Source organism: Thalassophryne amazonica, chromosome 19, assembly GCF_902500255.1.
Source record: "Thalassophryne amazonica chromosome 19, fThaAma1.1, whole genome shotgun sequence".
In the NCBI taxonomy this organism is placed as follows: Eukaryota; Metazoa; Chordata; class Actinopteri; order Batrachoidiformes; family Batrachoididae; genus Thalassophryne; species Thalassophryne amazonica.
In genome coordinates this window covers 19,444,331-19,462,836 of record NC_047121.1, presented here as the reverse complement: position 1 = coordinate 19,462,836, position 18,506 = coordinate 19,444,331, and the positions used below count along the sequence as shown (strand labels likewise).

The 18,506-nt window shown below is 41.7% G+C and overlaps 1 protein-coding gene across 2 annotated transcripts in view; it reads right to left on the bottom strand.

Annotated features, from left to right (window-relative positions):
• The window catches only part of LOC117501102 (transcription factor IIIB 90 kDa subunit-like), a 307,385-nt gene extending 290,947 nt beyond the window's left edge, over window positions 1-16,438 (bottom strand). The window contains exons 1-3 of one of the 2 annotated variants that reach the window (XM_034159916.1): window positions 16,293-16,438; window positions 12,294-12,502; window positions 7,401-7,478 (exon numbers count right to left, since the gene is read on the bottom strand). In XM_034159916.1, the coding sequence (XP_034015807.1) occupies window positions 7,401-7,478; window positions 12,294-12,477 (262 nt within the window). In that variant the 5' untranslated portion in view covers window positions 12,478-12,502; window positions 16,293-16,438. Of the gene's footprint in view, window positions 1-7,400; window positions 7,479-12,293; window positions 12,506-16,292 lie in introns of both variants that reach the window. The other variant, XM_034159914.1, reaches the window with a different exon arrangement.
• Between the last annotated feature and the right edge of the window lie 2,068 nt (window positions 16,439-18,506).

Genomic DNA, 18,506 nt, shown 5'->3' with positions numbered 1-18,506 from the left:
GAGGCAGAGCTACATTTTTCCTTTTATAAAAGGATGGACAGGATTAGGGAAGATCGTATCAGAGGGACAGTTCAGGTTGCACGTTTGGATACAAAGTGAGAGAGGCGAGATTGAGATATTTGGTTATATTCACAGGGTCTGGTTCACATTTGTGTCTTAAATGACCTGTACCTGGCAGCACAACTGTTTAGTGGTTGGCACTGATACCTCTCAGCAAGAAGGTCCTGAGATTGCTTCTCACCCTTTCTGTGTGGCGTCTGAGTGGGTTCCCTCTGGGTGCTCCGGCTTCCTCCCACATCCAAAGACATGCAGGCTAAGTGAATTGGAAACTTTAAATTGTCCATAGGTGTGTGTGAGAATGTGTTTGTTTATATGTGGCCCTGCGACAGACTGGCTTCCTGTCCAGGGTGTACCCTGCCTCACGGACTATGACTGCTGGTAAAGGGTCCAGCCCCCCGTGACCCTTAATGTCATACGTTACTTCTTCCCAGTGGTCCAACAGAGTAATGGCCCATTACGCTAGTGCCTGAAAAAAATAAAATAAAATTACACTGCAAATTTGGCCATTACATTGTTTTCGAGAGTGTGTAGTGGGAAAATAATTGTTTCTTTGCATTTATTATACCTGAGTAACTTACATGTATTCAGACAAATATTTAACAACATGCAGATCTTTGGCCCATTTTAATGTCTGCCCATGTGTGTTTGTTTGCTTCCTATGTGGGTTATCGAGGTTAATTTATACCAACTGGCAGCCCAAGCTTGGGTCAAAATCCATAGAACACTGCCATCTACTGGATGGGAATTTAAATAGCATCCAACAATCACACGGTCGCTATTCATTGCGCTGAATCACGCTTAAACAGAATTTTCAATTTTGCAAATGCTTTTTTTTTTACAAATGAAAAAAAAAAAACACATTTACAAATACACATTTATTTGTAAAAACCAACACACACACACACACAACAGTAACTAACGTGTGTGTTGGTTTTTACAAAAATAAACCAACCAACCAGTGATGAGGAGGCTCATTTTCCCATAATGCCTTTTGGTATCTGAGTTTTAATGCTCAAACCTTCAGAGTTAGTGCAATACTTTAAGACTAAAAGATATTTGTGATATTTCCCCTTTATAAAAATGACAGCGTTGATGCTAATATCAATAAAGTGTCTGGAATTACCTTGGTTTTTAAATCAAACCATAAGTCAAACCTGCTTTGCTACTTATGCCTTCTGCCACATGTTCGAGGCACTGTATGTTGAATGTAAATTACTTTTTTTTGGTAGCAGCCTGGCAGCCAGGCCCCTTTCTGCTGGGGCAGGGTTGAGCTCAGCTCCTCACAGCTGCAAAACACATAACAGACAGGAACTAACATGTATGATTTTCAGCTTTACAAACGTTTTGACCATTCGGCTTTACTAACTATGCCAGCAAAAAAAAAACGTGAGCGGACTAAAAGTTAGCAAAACTAAATATCGCAGAAGCTAATTGGTCTGCTGATCAGAACACTGGTCAGCTTATCAGAACATGGCAGCAAAAAAAAAAAAAAATCACCTGCACAATCTCTTAAAACATCACAATTTATGGTGTTTTGACAACCAGTAACATTACAAGTCATTATCAGCAAGATGTAACATCATGAAACAAGTTATGCTTTGAAAGACTTTTGCGTTTATAGGTTGGTGTACCTTGCATAAATGCATGAACCCATATGGCACAATACAACACTGTACATTGTTTTTAACTTAGCTTACTCTGAATGGAATCAGGCATGGTTTCACAGTCCGGACAACAGCTGCTGGTTGCCAGCCACAAGCAGGCGTCCAGATGATCATCAGTCACGGTAGAATGGTATTTGGATTTAACAATCTTCATGTGGGAAAAGGCTGCCTCACATAAATAAGTGGAGCTGAATAATGCAGTCAGGTAGGCAGCATATTTCCTCATGTTTGTGTACTTTTCCTCAGTGAGCAAGTTCCACAACTGTCCATGAGCCGTGGGCTTCAGTTCAATGTCAGCTTGTAGTGTCAAAATTTCAGCCTCCACTTTAGAGGAGTTCAGGTGAAAAGTGTTGCAATTTTTGATGTGAGTGAATCAACCTCAGCATCTTCACAAGATGGATAGCACATAAATGTAGCAACCAGCGCAAGCAAAGCAAAGTTTGGTCAAGCGTTTGCCAAACTCTGACAAGCACCTGTCAATTTGCTCTGTGTAGAGTGCAAAGTCAAGTAGTGCACACGCCTTCAGTCAGGTCTCCAGCTCTGATGCAAGGTTTTGGAAGTTGCCCAAATCGTGGCGCTGCAACTTTGAGGCCGGGTGTTGCATTTTGCATTTGAAAGCATTAACTGAGCTGATCATATCGTCTTTTCCTTGCAGCTCTACATTAAGCTCATTCAGCATGTTGGCCAGATTGGTTAAAAACACTAAATCAAGTCATCATTTAGTTGTTTGTATTCTGCATGTTTATGCACAAGGAGAACTTCCTTTATCTTTGGACAGAGCTCTCAGAATCTCTGCAGGAATCTTCCCCCTGCTAAGCCATCTCACAATAGTGTGTAATAACCACTCAGAGCGGCCGCAGTCAGCCTTCTCCAGACACGCACAGAACAGCCGTCTTTGAAGAGATCGAGCTTGAGCAGAATGGGCGATCTTCATTGCCACATCCATTATCTCTTTCACGTTGAGCATTTTTGCACATAATGCGTGCTGGTGTATTAAAATAAGCAAATATTTGCACAAAAACAATACAGTTTATCAGTTTGAACATTAAATATCATGTCTTTGTGGTGTATTCAATTGAATATAGGTTGAGGATTTGCAAATCATTGTGTTTTGTTTTATTTACATTTTTCACAACGTCCCAACTTCATTGGAATTGGGGTTGTATTTCCTTTACAAAATAATGACGAAGTTGCAGATACCTGAAGAAATCCTGTTTACCAAGTCCAAATTTGAGAGAGAGAGATTCTGAAAGCTATCCAACTGGCCTTTACATATAATACAACTAAATGCTGTTATACCCAATTGCGACTATTGTTTAAATCTGGGATCAAGTACTCCCAGTTCAAAGTGTAGGACAGCCCAAGGACACAGGACAGCCCAAGACCCTGATTTGCCTGTGCAGCTGAAACATCTTTACAACTTGCAGCCATACTCTGATGGATGTACACAAACAAAAGCTCCCAAGCTGCAAAATTGATTTAGCACAGTGTGCACACCTGAGTATTGACTGTAACGGTACCTCCATCAGGGAAAACTCTGAACCTTTCCATTTTGCTTCATAGGACTCGTCACACCAAAGGATAAGTCAGCTGGGCTGCAATGTAATTAATTAAGACAGGGTGAAGCCATGCCAGCCCCCCCAACCCCAATCCCCCGGCAACTGAAGAATAATGTATTTTATTTGTGGTTTCTTTAATTTCCACATAAACCTGGATATATGTTTATCACATTCTCGGAATTGTTTCAAAGGAATCTCCACAGGTAGTGCATTGAATAGGTACAATAATTTGGGTAGAACTGGCATTTTAATAGACCTAATTCTTTCACCGATGTCCAGGGGAAGCAAAGCCCACCCGTCCATATGCCTCTTAATTTGCTTTGTTATACGAGGGCTGTCCGTAAAGTATAGGTCCTTTTTATTTTTTTCAAAAACTATATGGATTTCATTCATATGTTTTTACGTCAGACATGCTTGCACCCTTGTGCGCATGCGTGAGTTTTTCCATGCCTGTCGGTGACGTCATTCGCCTGTGAGCACTCCTTGTGGGAGGAGTCGTCCAGCCCCTCGTCGGAATTCCTTTGTCTGAGAAGTTGCTGAGAGACTGGCGCTTTGTTTGATCAAAATTTTTTCTAAACCTGTGAGATACATCGAAGTGGACATGGTTCGAAAAATTAAGCTGGTTTTCAGTGAAAATTTTAACAGCTGATGAGAGATTTTGAGGCGATTCTGTCGCTTTAAGGACTTCCCACGGTGCGAGACGTCGCTCAGCGCTCTCAGGCAGCGTCATCAGCCTGTTTCAAGCTTAAAACCTCCACATTTCAGGCTCTATTGATCCAGGACGTCGTGAGAGAACAGAGACGTTTCAGAAGAAGTCGGTTTCAGCATTTTATCCGGATATTCCACTGTTAAAGGAGATTTTTTTAATGAAAGACGTGCGGACGGTCCGCGCGTCGGGACGCAGCCGACGCACGCGGCGGCACAGGAAAAACACCTCCGTGTTGATAACCATTTGTAAAATCCAGGCGGCTTTTGATGGCTTTCAGTGGAGTGAGTATATGAGAAATTGTTTATCAGCTGGAGATGTTCCAACTTGTCCTCAAGGCTTCCAACAGAGGTGTTTTTCCTGTGACGGAGCGTCGCGGCGGCTGCGAGCCGACGCTGCAATCCGCCCGCACGTCTTTCATTAAAAAAATCTCCTTTAACAGTGGAATATCCGGATAAAATGCTGAAACCGACTTCTTCTGAAACTTCTCTGTTCTCTCACGACGTCCTGGATCAATAGAGCCTGAAATGTGGAGGTTTTAAGCTTGAAACAGGCTGATGACGCCGCCTGAGAGCGCTGCGCGACGTCTCGCACCGTGAAAAGTCCTTAAAGCGACAGAATCACCTCAAAATCTCTCATCAGCTGTTAAAATTTTCACTGAGGACCAGCTTAATTTTTCGAACCATGTCCACTTCGATGTGTCTCACAGGTTTAGAAAAAATTTTGATCAAACAACGCGCCAGTCTCTCAGCAACTTCTCAGACAAAGAAATTCCGACGAGGGGCTGGACGACTCCTCCCACAAGGAGTGCTCACAGGCGAATGACGTCACCGACAGGCGTGGAAAAACTCACGCATGCGCACGAGGGTTCAAGCATGTCTGACGTAAAAACATATGAATGAAATCCATATAGTTTTTGAAAAAAATAAAAAGGACCTATACTTTACGGACAGCCCTCGTATTTTCATAGTTAATAGTAAATAGAGAGATCAGATCTTTTGTTATGAATACCCCCCCAAACATGGGATATGTGACAAATTCCAATTAAAATCATATTCTCTAACTAATACTGCAGTAGGAATAAAATTGAATAAAAGGACTTGGGTTTTGTTAACATTGAGAGAGTATCCAGAAAGAGATCCAAACTTTTTAAGGGCATTCATAAGCAAAGTTACACTAGAGCTTGGATTTAGAAATGTTAGCAATACATTGTCCGCATATAGACCAATTTTGTACTCTATACCATTTATAGTTATACCTTTAAGCTCCCTTTCCTGCCTTATCATTTGGGCTAAAGGTTCAATAAACAAAGTGAATAAAAGGGGCTAAGGGGGCATCCCTGGCGACAGCCTCATTGGGGTTTTATTGGGCTTGATAAACTACCATTTATTTTAATCGTTGCAGTTGGGGATCTATATAGTGCTCTAATACGCTGTATAAACTGTTCTGAGAAGTCAAAGCAGCCTATCGTTTGGTAACAAAATTGCCAAATAAGGAGCCAGCTGAGGTGGTTCAGGCATCTGGTAAGGATGCCTCCTGGGCGCCTCCCAAGGGAGGTGTTCCAGGCACGTCCATCTGGGAGGAGACCCCGGAGAAGACCCAGGACTAGGTAGAGAGATTATACCTCCACACTGGCCTGGGAATGCCTCGGGATCCCCCAGTCAGAAGTGGTCAATGTGGCACGGGAAAGGGAAGTCTGGGGTCCCCTGCTGGAGCTGTTGCCCCCACGACGTGAACCCGGAAAAGTGGTTGGAGATGAGTGATGAGTGAGTGAGAATCGAAGGCCTTCTCAGCATCTAAGCTGAGAAGGACAGCACTGGAATTGACCTTGTAATATGATCAACAATATGGATGGTTCTATGTATATTATCACATGTTTGATGATCTCTAATAAAACCCTTTTGGTCTTCATCTATGAGGAATGACATAGCCTCTTCAATTCTCCTGGCTAGAATTGAGGCAAAAAGTTTACAATCGACATTAAGAACGCTAATGGGTCTATAAGATTTGCAATCTAATTTGTGAATTAGATTCTTTATGAATTACAGAAATAAAGGCCTCCTTGCAAGAGGGCGGGAGGTGCCACCCCTCATAATAATATTAAAACATTCTTTAAGCAAAGGAAGGATTGGTTCTCTCATCAACTTATAAAATTCTACTGGATACCCATCCGTGCCAGGAGATTTGCTAGTCTTTAAGGCAGAGATTGCTTTATTAGTTTCCGAATCTGAAATTTCTTCTATAAGGGGATCAAAAAGATCCTTTTTCATTTGTGAGTTTAATTCGTCCAACCCCTTAGCAGTACCTTCACTCACAACAGAGGGATTGGTGGTACTTATGGCTACCGCATTCTTCTGTGCCATTATCATCGGCGCTAACTAGGCTAGCATGGCTGGAGTCATGGTAGGAATTCGTACCAGTTTTCATGCCCCTCTTCCTGGACCTCAATTGTCTATCCACGCTCATCTTTGGTATATTTCCAATGCAGTTTTTTAATGAAAAGACTGAGTTTTGGGGTTATCAAAGGCTGAAATCAGAGCATCGCTTTATGTGTCCATTCTCGTGAAGAGCACCCCCCCCAACAGCGGTGCTTCTTCATAGCTGAAGAGCTTTGACTGACGATAATATTTTTGGTTTGTTTTTAAAGTCCCAAAACAACGAGTCAGCTTCTCTCCATCTTGCTTCTCTCCATCTTTGAAGGACACCTTGCACTTTACAATGGAGAGACTCACCCTGAAGGATTCTTCAGTGGCTGCCTTCGCTTTTGAGGTCAGGTGTGAGAAAAATGACTGCTGTCTGGACACCCGTGATATTAGTTCCTTCACCTTTCTCTTTCTTAGCTCACGTTGGTGTCATAGCTTTTATGAACAGTCCAAAAGCGCTGCTCCACATTTCCCATTTTCGATGCGATGGTAGACGGGCAGATCAAACAAACGCACTTTGAATAGGACATCATGACAAAAAAAGTCCTCATCCCATTCCGGATGGAAGTGGTACGTTTATGCTTTCTTACCATGTCCAGCTAACCTCCCTCATTTTTATGTCCATTCTGTTTAGAAGAAATAAAATTGAACGTTAACCACATATTTAGCTCACTCTGCATTAGCACATAAGTATGGCACACAAGCTTTGACCTGCACGGAAAAAAAAAAAAAAAGATCTTGCATGCATGTGTGGGGACCCATATGTTAGAAAAGATGAGATCTCAGACTGGCTGCCCTGTACGTCAATTAAGTGGCAAATGCCATAGTGAGGATGGGTGATTGGCTAACATCTTTTTTTTTTTTTATGCCGTGCAATCGACCCACACTGTCTTTGCGATCAATGCATTGGGCACCCCGGTCTACAGTGTGCAAACATTTCTCATATAGAATTGCATAAGGTAAATGGTGCCCCCTACTGATCACTTACCTTTCTGCAGGGTCTGTGCTCGGGACGCCTTCCCAATACCTGTGAGGTGTCCGTCTCCAAAACTGGGCAGTTTGGCTCCTGCAGTGGACACAGGACAGAGAGGACAGTTCTTCAAGCCGCAATAAGACCAACATCCACAACACATTTAGAAACAACAAGCAACGGCAGAGACTGCTTTTCAACGGCAACATAATACGACTTTGATTTTGATAACTTCAAGTTGATAATCCTTTAAAACATTACATTTTATGTACAGATATAGTTTGAAGCATGAATGCACTACCTCAATAAGATAAAAAACATTAATGAAGCAAATGGTTTCTTTAAAAAGAAGCTCTTCTACACTAACAACAAAAAGCTCAAATCAAAAATCAGCAGAGCAGTGACTGAAATCAAATGCCAGAATCATTATGGAACAATGCAATACTGCCCTCTAGTGGACGGCCAGAGGAAGTACAAACTCAATGCTGACAGCCAATCAAATCCATGCCTAATTTTTCATTTTCATGCAACAATGGTGGGGACAACCTAAAACTGGTATGGCTTTGTAGGAAATGTGTCCCTGATCAGGAATATCAATGTCCCCACCCTGGGGGGTGCTCACGAATTTATGGCGTGCAGTTGATGAAAAGGCGTGTTTTCCGATGGTACATCAAAAAACACTTGAATGTAAAAATGACTATTTTATGAGGAATTCATTATTGTAATAGATTTCTTTATAAGTTTCCACTGTATTATGTGCCACACAAGCAATTGTACAATATTATATTTTACTGAGTGACAAATAATATGTACATGTACAGCTACTTCACAATTGACACTTGTATGGTGAAAATTGAGATAAATTAATTAAAAAAATTTTATATCAAGCATGCTTTCCTTCCATTTTTTTCCCTCATTATCCCAGACAGCTGCCAAAGGGATTTTAACCTTTGTGACAGAAAAGATTTCCATTTTAGACAAAATGTTTTGACACTACAAATTTAAAGCAGACACTTTTGTCAGAAATTTTTATAGAAAATGATTGGACAAAAATGTTTTTATTGAAATCCAACAAGGCCATGACAGTCAGCCAGTTTCCTGAACAAGACTATGCACATGGGCTTTAATGGATTTCAAGAAGAACATGAAACGCTAAATAAAAACTAAATTTTATAGAATATGTGCATACCTAGAAAGCAGCACCTAGCATAAATCCACAGTGTTCAATTTACTTTTATCAAATTGATCATTCGGTATATTCTTGTTATGTTTCCATGGTTAAAACTGCTCATCTGTAAGGTCACCTATTGGGGTAAAAGACTCACTAAGCTCTTGAAAAGCCTGTACAAATCTTTCATTATTCATCATCAGCTTGGATGGTCTCGCCTTCCCCTTGCCATAAAATCCACTGACAGAGTCACAACCAGTAAGCTGACGCTCTTTGCAGCCATAGTTGATCCATTTTCCAGCAAAATCAACTAATCTTTTCCATGAGTCATTGTTGAATTCTAAGAAATGACTTTTTGCCAACACATCTACAGGCATAACACAAAAAATCTGGACAAAAATACGGCAGGTTCGGCCCATAACCAACATTCCATGAATGCTGCCATCTTGGATCTCAGAGATCATACGGCGAGCATATGATCTCTGAGGGTAGGATAAGCTGATGGCATATTGCAAAACCCTCCAAGAGCTAGACCAGTGTTGTCCAAAGACATTCCAGAAATGGCCAGAAGGGTGCAGGTTTTCTTTGTAGCCACTGACTCGAGCAGCTGATTCCACTGATTAACATCATGAGCCGATAGGACGAGTTAATCAGTGAAATCACCTGCTGGAGTCAGTGGCTGCAAAGAAAACCTGCAACCTCTCTGCCCTTTCTAGAATGACTACGTTTACATGCCGTTAATATTCGGGTTAAGGTCAATATTCCAGTTTCTGAATCATTAGGAATAACCCGTTTACATGCTTAAGCAGACAGAGTTACTCCTGTGTACACATGGTCATTGGTATCATTTGGAATATCCCCATCTAAACAGTCTTCCACCGGTGCTTGATTTGGTCTGGCGTTCGTGCAAATCCTGCTTCATGTAAAACCCCTCAGTACACACTTTATACACTTTTCTCAAACAGGCATTAACATTTTCTCACTTTTCTCTCCTGTGTAAAAAAACACTTTTTTTTTCTGGGCGAGAAGATTATAAATAGACACATGCAGAACAATGCATGTGCTCTCCCTTCGCTCACTGCCTCCGGGGGTACGGATGCGGGATCCGCAAAGAATCCAAGTCACGGCCACGGAGCTCTGTGGCTGCGGTATACCGAGAGCCTGCGGCGCTGTGGATTTTTTCCGCAAGAAATCTATGCTTGTGGGCTACCTCCGCATCAAAACAGCGAGCGTAGTCTCTGGCCCTGTTTCCACAGTTGGCGCAGCTCCGCACAGCAGAGAGGGGGGCGGCGTGAGTGGCCCGCTGCGGCGTTTACCGAGCCCTGAGACTCAGTAAACGCATCGGAGGCAGAGCAATCGCGGTGACCGGTGCCGCGACCGGCCCGCCTGACAAGGACGCAGAACACAATGCTCTGTTTATCTCTGCTTCTGTGGTGTCCAGTGGGCTGTGCGCGCCGCATACAAGTAGTTGCCGTACTCAAAAGACCAAGATTCCTTGCGGATAGGACATGCACAGAACACAAAATAATGTTCCTTTCTATGGGGATATCCAATGCGCGTTTATATGACCTGACATTCGGGTTAGAAAAGGAGTAACCCAGGGGTCTTATTCGGGTTTTTAAAAAACGGAATATGAGCATATTCGGGTTTTTGCGGGTATTTACATGGCCGTGCGCAACCGGGTTATTGCCAATATTCCGGTTATGAAAGGGTTATTGGCTGCATGTAAACATAGTCAATGTCTTTGGACACCACTGAGTTACACCATCTCATTTCAGAATGATTGGTTTGGCCTCTGTGGTCTCAGAAGGATAGATCTTCACGTGACCCAATATTTAAAGGATGGGGCCCATAAACTGAGACACAGCCACAGCCTGAATCTATACTGGACAAACCCTCTGTGACGTCACCCACAGGTTTTCTGAAAAGCAGGTTTGAAGCATAAATAGAGTAGTACCAGATATCTCCATCTTAGCAGTGCCTGACTACGTCCAACACCTCAACAATCCCATATATGAGCGTGAGGAAGACCAGGGTGACAAGTGACGACCAAACACATCCACCTATCGCGTAGTTACCAAGCTAGCTATGGCTAAATTTGGTTCAGATGACTGAGTCACAACTATTTTTGAGGACTGGGCTTGGGCTTTAACAAAGGGTGGGTTGGATGCAGGTCTTAAAAACGTATCACGTGACACCGTCAGTGGAATTAACATCACCATGCTATCCATACCTACTAATTACTGCCAACATAAAAATGAAATACTAAAATTGCATTCAAGGAAAATACTGGTGTACAGACTTCTTAGATGGTTCATACATACAAATAGCAGCACAGCAAGGCATATTATCTCATATTTCCAATAAAAAGTTCAGAAAAGACAAAACACTGTTGAGTCCACAGCAGCTAGCTGCTGCTGTTAGCGGCTGGACCTGGCACACTTAAACCAACCATGGCCCTAATTATTTGTAATTTTATGGCTTAAAAATACCTTAAACAGGTGAGTTACATGAAATTTCACATCCCTCCCCTGATCACAGTTTGTCACCAATCAGTAAACTAGCTATAGAGACCAAAACCATATTGTGGGCCAGTCTGTAAATATGTTTATTTCTGCTGTAAAGTGCGTTGAACTTGAAAGTGCAATATACACACAGTCCGTTTACATGAAGGAAGTGCTGCCAACATGTGACTTCCAGAGCTGCACTATATGAGTTTTAAAACTGCTCTTTAGAAACCTATGGGTGATGTCACAGAGGGTTTGTCCAGTGTGTGCATATTATATATATTTATACCATAGTCAGTGAGAATTCCACGTCTAACTGGCGTGCATTATTTTCATGTATACGCACACGTAGTTCGGCGAGTTAAAGTCACTATAATATCACTCCGCTTTGGTCGTCACCACAGCAACGTGCAAATCAGTTGGCGCAGATCAGCTGTGTTTTGACAGGTGAATGACAGAAACGTGATAAAACATGGATTTCCAAGTGAATTTTAATATTTTTGGCCAAAATAAAATGTTTGAGGAATGGAAAGAGGAGAGCAAACGAGAAGAACAGCAAAAGCAAAGGCATAAAGATTTAACATCGGATGAACTGGACAAGACTGAAGACGGGAAAGAAGAAGAGAACAGTTGCCAAGGATGAAAATAGTCCGAAATACTTATACATTTTGATCAAGTTCTGTTAACTTAAATAAATAAATATGTGTGTTAGATCACTGTGTGGGACCATGGTATAAGCGGATTAAACAACGAGAAGCTGTGCATTATACGGTTTGAATACACGGCGCGGAGTCTAAAACGCATCGCGTCGTAGTGTTTTAGACTGCGTTGTGCATTCAAACCGTATAATGCACAGCTTCTCGTTGTTTAATCCTTACACAAACACACACACACACACACACACACACACACACACACACACACACACACACACACACACACACACACACACACACACACACAATGAGACTGACTTTTTTTGGAGCCAACCTAAAGTGACCATTCAAGGAATTGCAGATTTTAGCACTTCCATGTTTGCTCAATGTTTCAGTACCAGGGGTCGCCGGCGCCGCTTGATCAAATCATAGCAAAGTGACATTGCAGACACCAAATAGGCATCATTTTTGGATGTTTTTAAATAAATAAATAAAAACAGCTTAATTTTCAGTTCCATTTAGGGCAAAATTACATGTTTATTCTGCAATAAACAACAATTTGGGTTTCCATCACACTCACCCTCGGTTGAGACAAACTGTCCAACGGCCAGTGATCCTCCGCCTCCCGTCTCCACAAATTCCACCTCTGACACAATAATGTTGTCCTCCAACACGGAGCCACAGCCCATGCAGACAGCGTCGCCCCGAGCATGGTCCACATCGATGTCCGTGCACCCACAGTTCTTACACACCTTAGAGCTCATGTTGTCACAGTGGCAGCCTCAGAGCCTGCTGGGAAAAACAAAACAAGGAGAGGTTTGAAATGAAAACCAGAGTCTTTTGAAACACACTTTATTACTGTGGGAATTGGACGACTTGCGAAGTCCTGAATCCTGTAATGTCCCAAAAAACATCCTCCAAAAGTCATGAATTTCTCAGCACCCACTTCTGTAGCTCTGAGTTTTAAAATAAAAACACTGCGGCTACAGTGACACACACCTAAAGTTTGAGATCTCAGGTGTGATTCCTTCTGGAAGTGTTAAGGTGCCCTGACACTCCCACCCGCTATGTTCCCAGCTGGGCACCATGCTTTGTTTCATTGGACGCTGCGTACAACAAAATAATAATTTAGTAGCAGATTAATCATTTTTTCCTCAGAGTTGGCTGTTGAAAACACCTCGAATTGCTTCCAGAATCACAGAGGACCGTTTAATCTGCCGCTTTTTTTCCCTCTCTCGTACGCTTAATGAGGAGAACACATTTGAACCGACTAAAAGGTAATTATTTGTAATATCTATATTGTAATGGCTTGGTAAAACAGTTGCATGTTCATTCCTTCTCATGAGTAGCTGTAATATTATGTTCATGATAGATTTAACATCTCGTTATAATTGTTCAGACGAGCTGCGCTGTGATTCGGTGCACTAACACAATCACTCACACTCACAAGCGTGAGTGTTTTTGAATTGTTTGGGCAATGTTCACGTGAAGTTCACGTAATTAATGCTTGATGGAGATTTTGAACATTTCAAAATTTTCTTTGCGCACTTGCACGCAGCCGCGCACATTTTACAACAGTTTGTGACGAGTTTACCCTCGTGCATGGCAGAGTGCGTGCAAGTGTGGGGATCAACGTCGTGCAAGTGTCAGGGCACCTTTACTTTCCACATGTTCATGGCAGATTAGGCTGATGCAATTCGTTGATATAATTAATTATGATGCTGAAAATGCGTCAACGCCAATATTATTAACAAATGCATCTTTTATTTTTGGAATTTACCATTTTAATTTCATAGTGCTTCAATTCAATTCAATGTTATTCTTCACTGCTACTGCTGCGTGGGTATGACGAGTATCATTTTGGGCTCCAGTTTGAAATAAATCACGGGGGCAGCAGCAGAGTCCGACTCTGTTGTTACAGAGGTTGGTAAAAGTCTGACCGTGAAGCCCAAACACATCAAAAGCATGGAATTACTTCAATTTTCAGACTGCTCATCCACTCTCGCTTTACAAATAATTGACAAATTTTAGAATGTTTAAATGTTTTTCATCTCATTTTGACATTAAAAATAAATAAATAAATAAATAAATAAAAATAGCAATAATGCACAGAAATAGAAAAGATGCAAAACACTACAACCAAACTCTGCAACACCCCTTAGTGGCCAGCTTCAGTACTAAGAAATATTTCATCCTAACAAAATCTAAACTCAACTCTTTTTAAATAAAATGAAGCAAAATGCAAAGAGAAAGACAGAAAACGGAGGGGGGGGGGGGCAAATTTCTAACTTTTTAATTCAAAACATTTCATTCTTGAAAAATGATCCACACAATAATGACTTAATTAGCTGAGTTGGAACCATTTGGTATCATGTTTTTAATTGGCCCACTAGGTGTCGCTCTCACCATTGTGTTCATTCAGTATAAGTGGGAACACCTGGAGCGCACAGTTTTTGACCACTTTCTTGTGTTGCCTTCATAAGTCATGTTTGTGTATGCCTATTTATGGATGTATGGCCATTCTTGGAATATTTGGATTATGTTCTAAGGATTATTAAAAAATAAATGTCATAACTGAACATACAAGAAAGCCTTACAAGCTTTATTTGATTATAAAGCCTAACTAAACATGTGAGGGTGATTCTTAGACTACGAGCACTTATTATGTCCTTTGATCATATTGTATGAAAAACAAAAAAGGGGAAATTTCACACTTTTATCTTCTTTACAATGAAAGTGTGTTAAGAACTTTGTTCTAGTAGTCTATGATGACTTTTTCACCTTTTTTCAGCATCATTATATGCAAATATTGCCGTTTTGTGCTTGTCCCACACCCAGACTTTTGATCTTCAATGATAAAAATGAATGGTAAAGAAACGTTTTTTCTAATGTTTTAAAATATCTCTGAATAAAATATCAGTAAAATAATCAAAACATAACTGGGGTATTCAATGTCATGTTGTGATTTTTTTAAACAAAATGTAGTTGTCCCACACTATTGCCGTAATTTCCACCACAACACATAATGTCCCTTTAAACAGTTTGTATGAAAGATTGTTTGGGTAGTTTCTATGGAGATAAACAGTGACATCAGAGCACATGTATATAGCGCCAAATCACAACAAACAGTTGCCCCAAGGCGCTTTATATTGTAAGGCAACGTTGTGGTGGAAATTACATTTACAAGGCCAATAGTGCCTGTAGTTAAAGAATCACCTGTGAATTAAGTGCCAGTCAAGCAACCCTGTGTAGGCTTTAAATGCAGACTTTGCCTCTACACAAGTCAAAAAATATATAGCGTCGCATTACTAACACTGATCATAGCTCAGTATACATGATCGATTAGCCCACTATCCTGCTGTGCTTGAATGAAGCTGTCGGAACATGCAAGCATCAGCTCACTCTCACTGAGTGACTACAATTAAATTGAAGATGGTGTCTGCTGTGTTACTTCTCTGCAGGAATCCACCAATCAGACCTGTACAGTAGTGGCCAGAAGGAAGCCACTCCTTAGTAAAAGGCACATGGCAGCCCACCTGGAGTTTGCCAAAAGGCACCTGAAGGACTCTCAGAAACAAAATTCTCTGGTCTGATGAGACAAAGATTGAACTCTTTGGCGTGAATGCCAGGTGTAATGTTTGGAGGAAACCAGGCACCATCCCTACAGTGAAGCATGATGGTGGCAGCATCATGCTGTGGGGATGTTTTTCAGCAGCAGGAACTGGGAGACTAGTCAGGATTGAGGGAAATATGAATGCAGCAATGTACAGAGACATCCTGGATTGACCATGCCTAGCCTGCCAACAACCAAGAAGAAGAAGAAGACATCCTGGATGAAAACCTGCTCCAGAGCGCTCCTGACCTCAGACTGAGGTGATGGTTCATCTTTCAACAGGACAATGAGGAGGAGGTGCCTGCTTGTGGTCCTGGGTGTGGCATTGGCCCATTCACTCTGTGGGGCTTTGGGCCATGTCTAATGTTGGGACTGGAGTCCAGGCTCATGGCGCTGCTTCATAACTGCCTGTAGGGCGGTTAGGTACACCCTCTTATTGGGTGGCTGGCCTGTAATCTCAACAGTCCCTTCTAGCACCCTCAGAGTGCAAAAATTATTCTTCATAGTATGATCCAGCTGTGACTCACAGAGTGATATATACAGATAAGGATTAAATTACAAACGCCACGGTGAAAACTGAGGATGAGACGAGTGAGGAAAGCCACCAAAACACCCAGATGACCCTGAAGACGTTAACAGCTGCTGTGGTTACAATTGTTGAATTTCTTCAACTTTTGTCACTTGTTTAACCACCGACAGTTTTACAGGGGAGTGGAACAGAACTTACCAGAAAAAATGAATAAATAAGTAAATGCATAAATGACAGGACTGTAATCCAAGCCCAGACATGTGAGTCCTGCGGTGGTGGTGTTTTTTACGTGTTTCTAGTGAGTGTTGGGTTTTTTACGCCTCCTGCTCCTCACGTGGAGCCGCTGCTCTCTGACACATGATGACATCAGCGTAGCTCCACTCGTCGTAAAACTCGACTTCTTCAAAAACATGAACCAAAGTGAGCGCGTTACTTACCTTCGGTGCTGTGGTGTCCGCGGACACGCTGTCAGCCTCTCTCATACACTTTAATAAATGTTTCTCTCATACACCGGCTCGGTTTCTCGGCAACTTGTGAGCTTTGAGTGTGATGCCTGTTCTTCTACGGCTGACGTCGACCGTCTTAAACCACGCATTACCGCCCCCTGCCGTTCCGGAATATACTGCGGCAACCTCTCAAGGATCGCCATTTAAATGACGTCACCTGGAAAGTGACTGGACGAAAAAGGCTACAATGGTTCAAAAATGGTGTGACACATCCCCATCATGTTGTTTACATCGTGCAATGAAAAAAAAAAACACTTGTAAGACTTATATGTGTTATCTTTTCATCCATGTGGATTGTAGATTAACCTACACCTATAAATGTAAGACATTTATATGAATGTGATACAGATCGGCTACACGATAAATACAATCCTAAATCAGAACAAGTTGGAACAATATGGAAAATGGAAAAAAGAAGCAGTGATTCTTACATTTACTTTGATTTCTGTTTCAATGCAGCCAATAAGAATTTTTTTTTTTTTTTCATTTTCATGTTTCAGGACTATAAATGCAGGAATTCTGCATTAAAGTTTGCCAAGTTTGATCTTAAATTTCAGATCCCACAGGCAAATGTGATAATCATTTTATAGGACCTTATTGACGTTTTTATATTTTTCAATACATGCAGTCACGTGGCAGCTATTGTTCAAAGTGGAGTCAGTCTGTCAGATGAAAACATAAAAAACTCATTAACATATGTTGACAGAATGTGGACTCAACACTTTGAGGAACAGAGGTACCATTTCATTTATATTATATATATATATATATATATATATATATATATATATATATATATATATATATATATATATATATGAAATTCAACAGTTGTAACCACAGCAGCTGTTAACTTCTTCAGGGTAATCTGGGTGTTTATCTTCTTCTTTGTCTTTCGGCTGTTCCCGTTAGGGGTCACCACAGCAGATCAATCGTTTCCATCTCACCCTGTCCTCTGTATCTTCCTCTGTCACACCAACCACCTGCATGTCCTCTCTCAGCACATCCATGAACCTCCTCTTTAGTCTCCCTCTTCTCCTCCTGCCTGGTGGCTCCATCCTCAGCATCCTTCTCCCTATATACCCTGGGTCCCTCCTCTGCACATGTCCAAACCATCTCAATCTCACCTCTCTGACTTTGTCTCCAAACCGTCCCACCTGAGCTGTCACTCTGATATGTTCATTCCTAATCTTGTCCATTCTTGTCACTCCCAAAGAGAATCTCAACATCTTCAGCTCTGCCACCTCCAGCTCTGCCTCCTGTCTTTTTGTTAGTGCCACTGTCTCTAAACCATACAACATAGCTGGTCTCACTACTGTTTTGTAAACTTTCCCCTTCACTCTTGCTGATATTCTTCGGTCACAAATCACTCCTGCCACCTTTCTCCACCCACTCCACCCTGCCTGCACTCTCTTCTTCACCTCTTTACTACAGTCTCCATTACTTTGAACAGTTGACCCCAAATATTTAAACTCATCTACTTTCACAACATCTACTCCTTGTAACTGCACTATTCCACTGGGCTCCCTCACATTCACACACATGTACTCAGTCTTGCTTCTACTGACTTTCATTCCCCTTCTCTCCAAAACATATCTCCACTTCTCCAGACTAGACTCAACTTGCGCTCTACTCTCACTACAGATCACAATGTCATCTGCAAACATCGTAGTCTATGGGAACTCCTGTCTGATCTCATCCATCAACTTGTCCATCACCACTGCAAACAAGAAAGGACTCAGAGCTGATCCTTGGTGTAATCCCACCTCCACCTTGAATGAGTCTGTCATTCCGACTGCGCATCTCACCGCCGTCACACTATTCTTGTACATGTCCTGCACTACCCTAACATACTTCTCTGCCACTCCAGACTTCCTCATACAATACCACAACTCTTCTTTTGGCACCCTATCATAAGCTTTTTCTAAGTCCACAAACACACAATGTAACTCTTTCTGTCCTTCTCTGTACTTCTCCAACAGTATTCTCAGAGCAAACATTGCATCTGTAGTGCTCTTTCTCGGCATGAAACCATATTGCTGCTCACAGATCTTCACCTGTTTTCTAAGCCTAGCTTCTGCTACTCTTTCCCATAACTTCATGCTGTGGCTGATCAGCTTTATGCCTCTGTAGTTACTGCAGCTC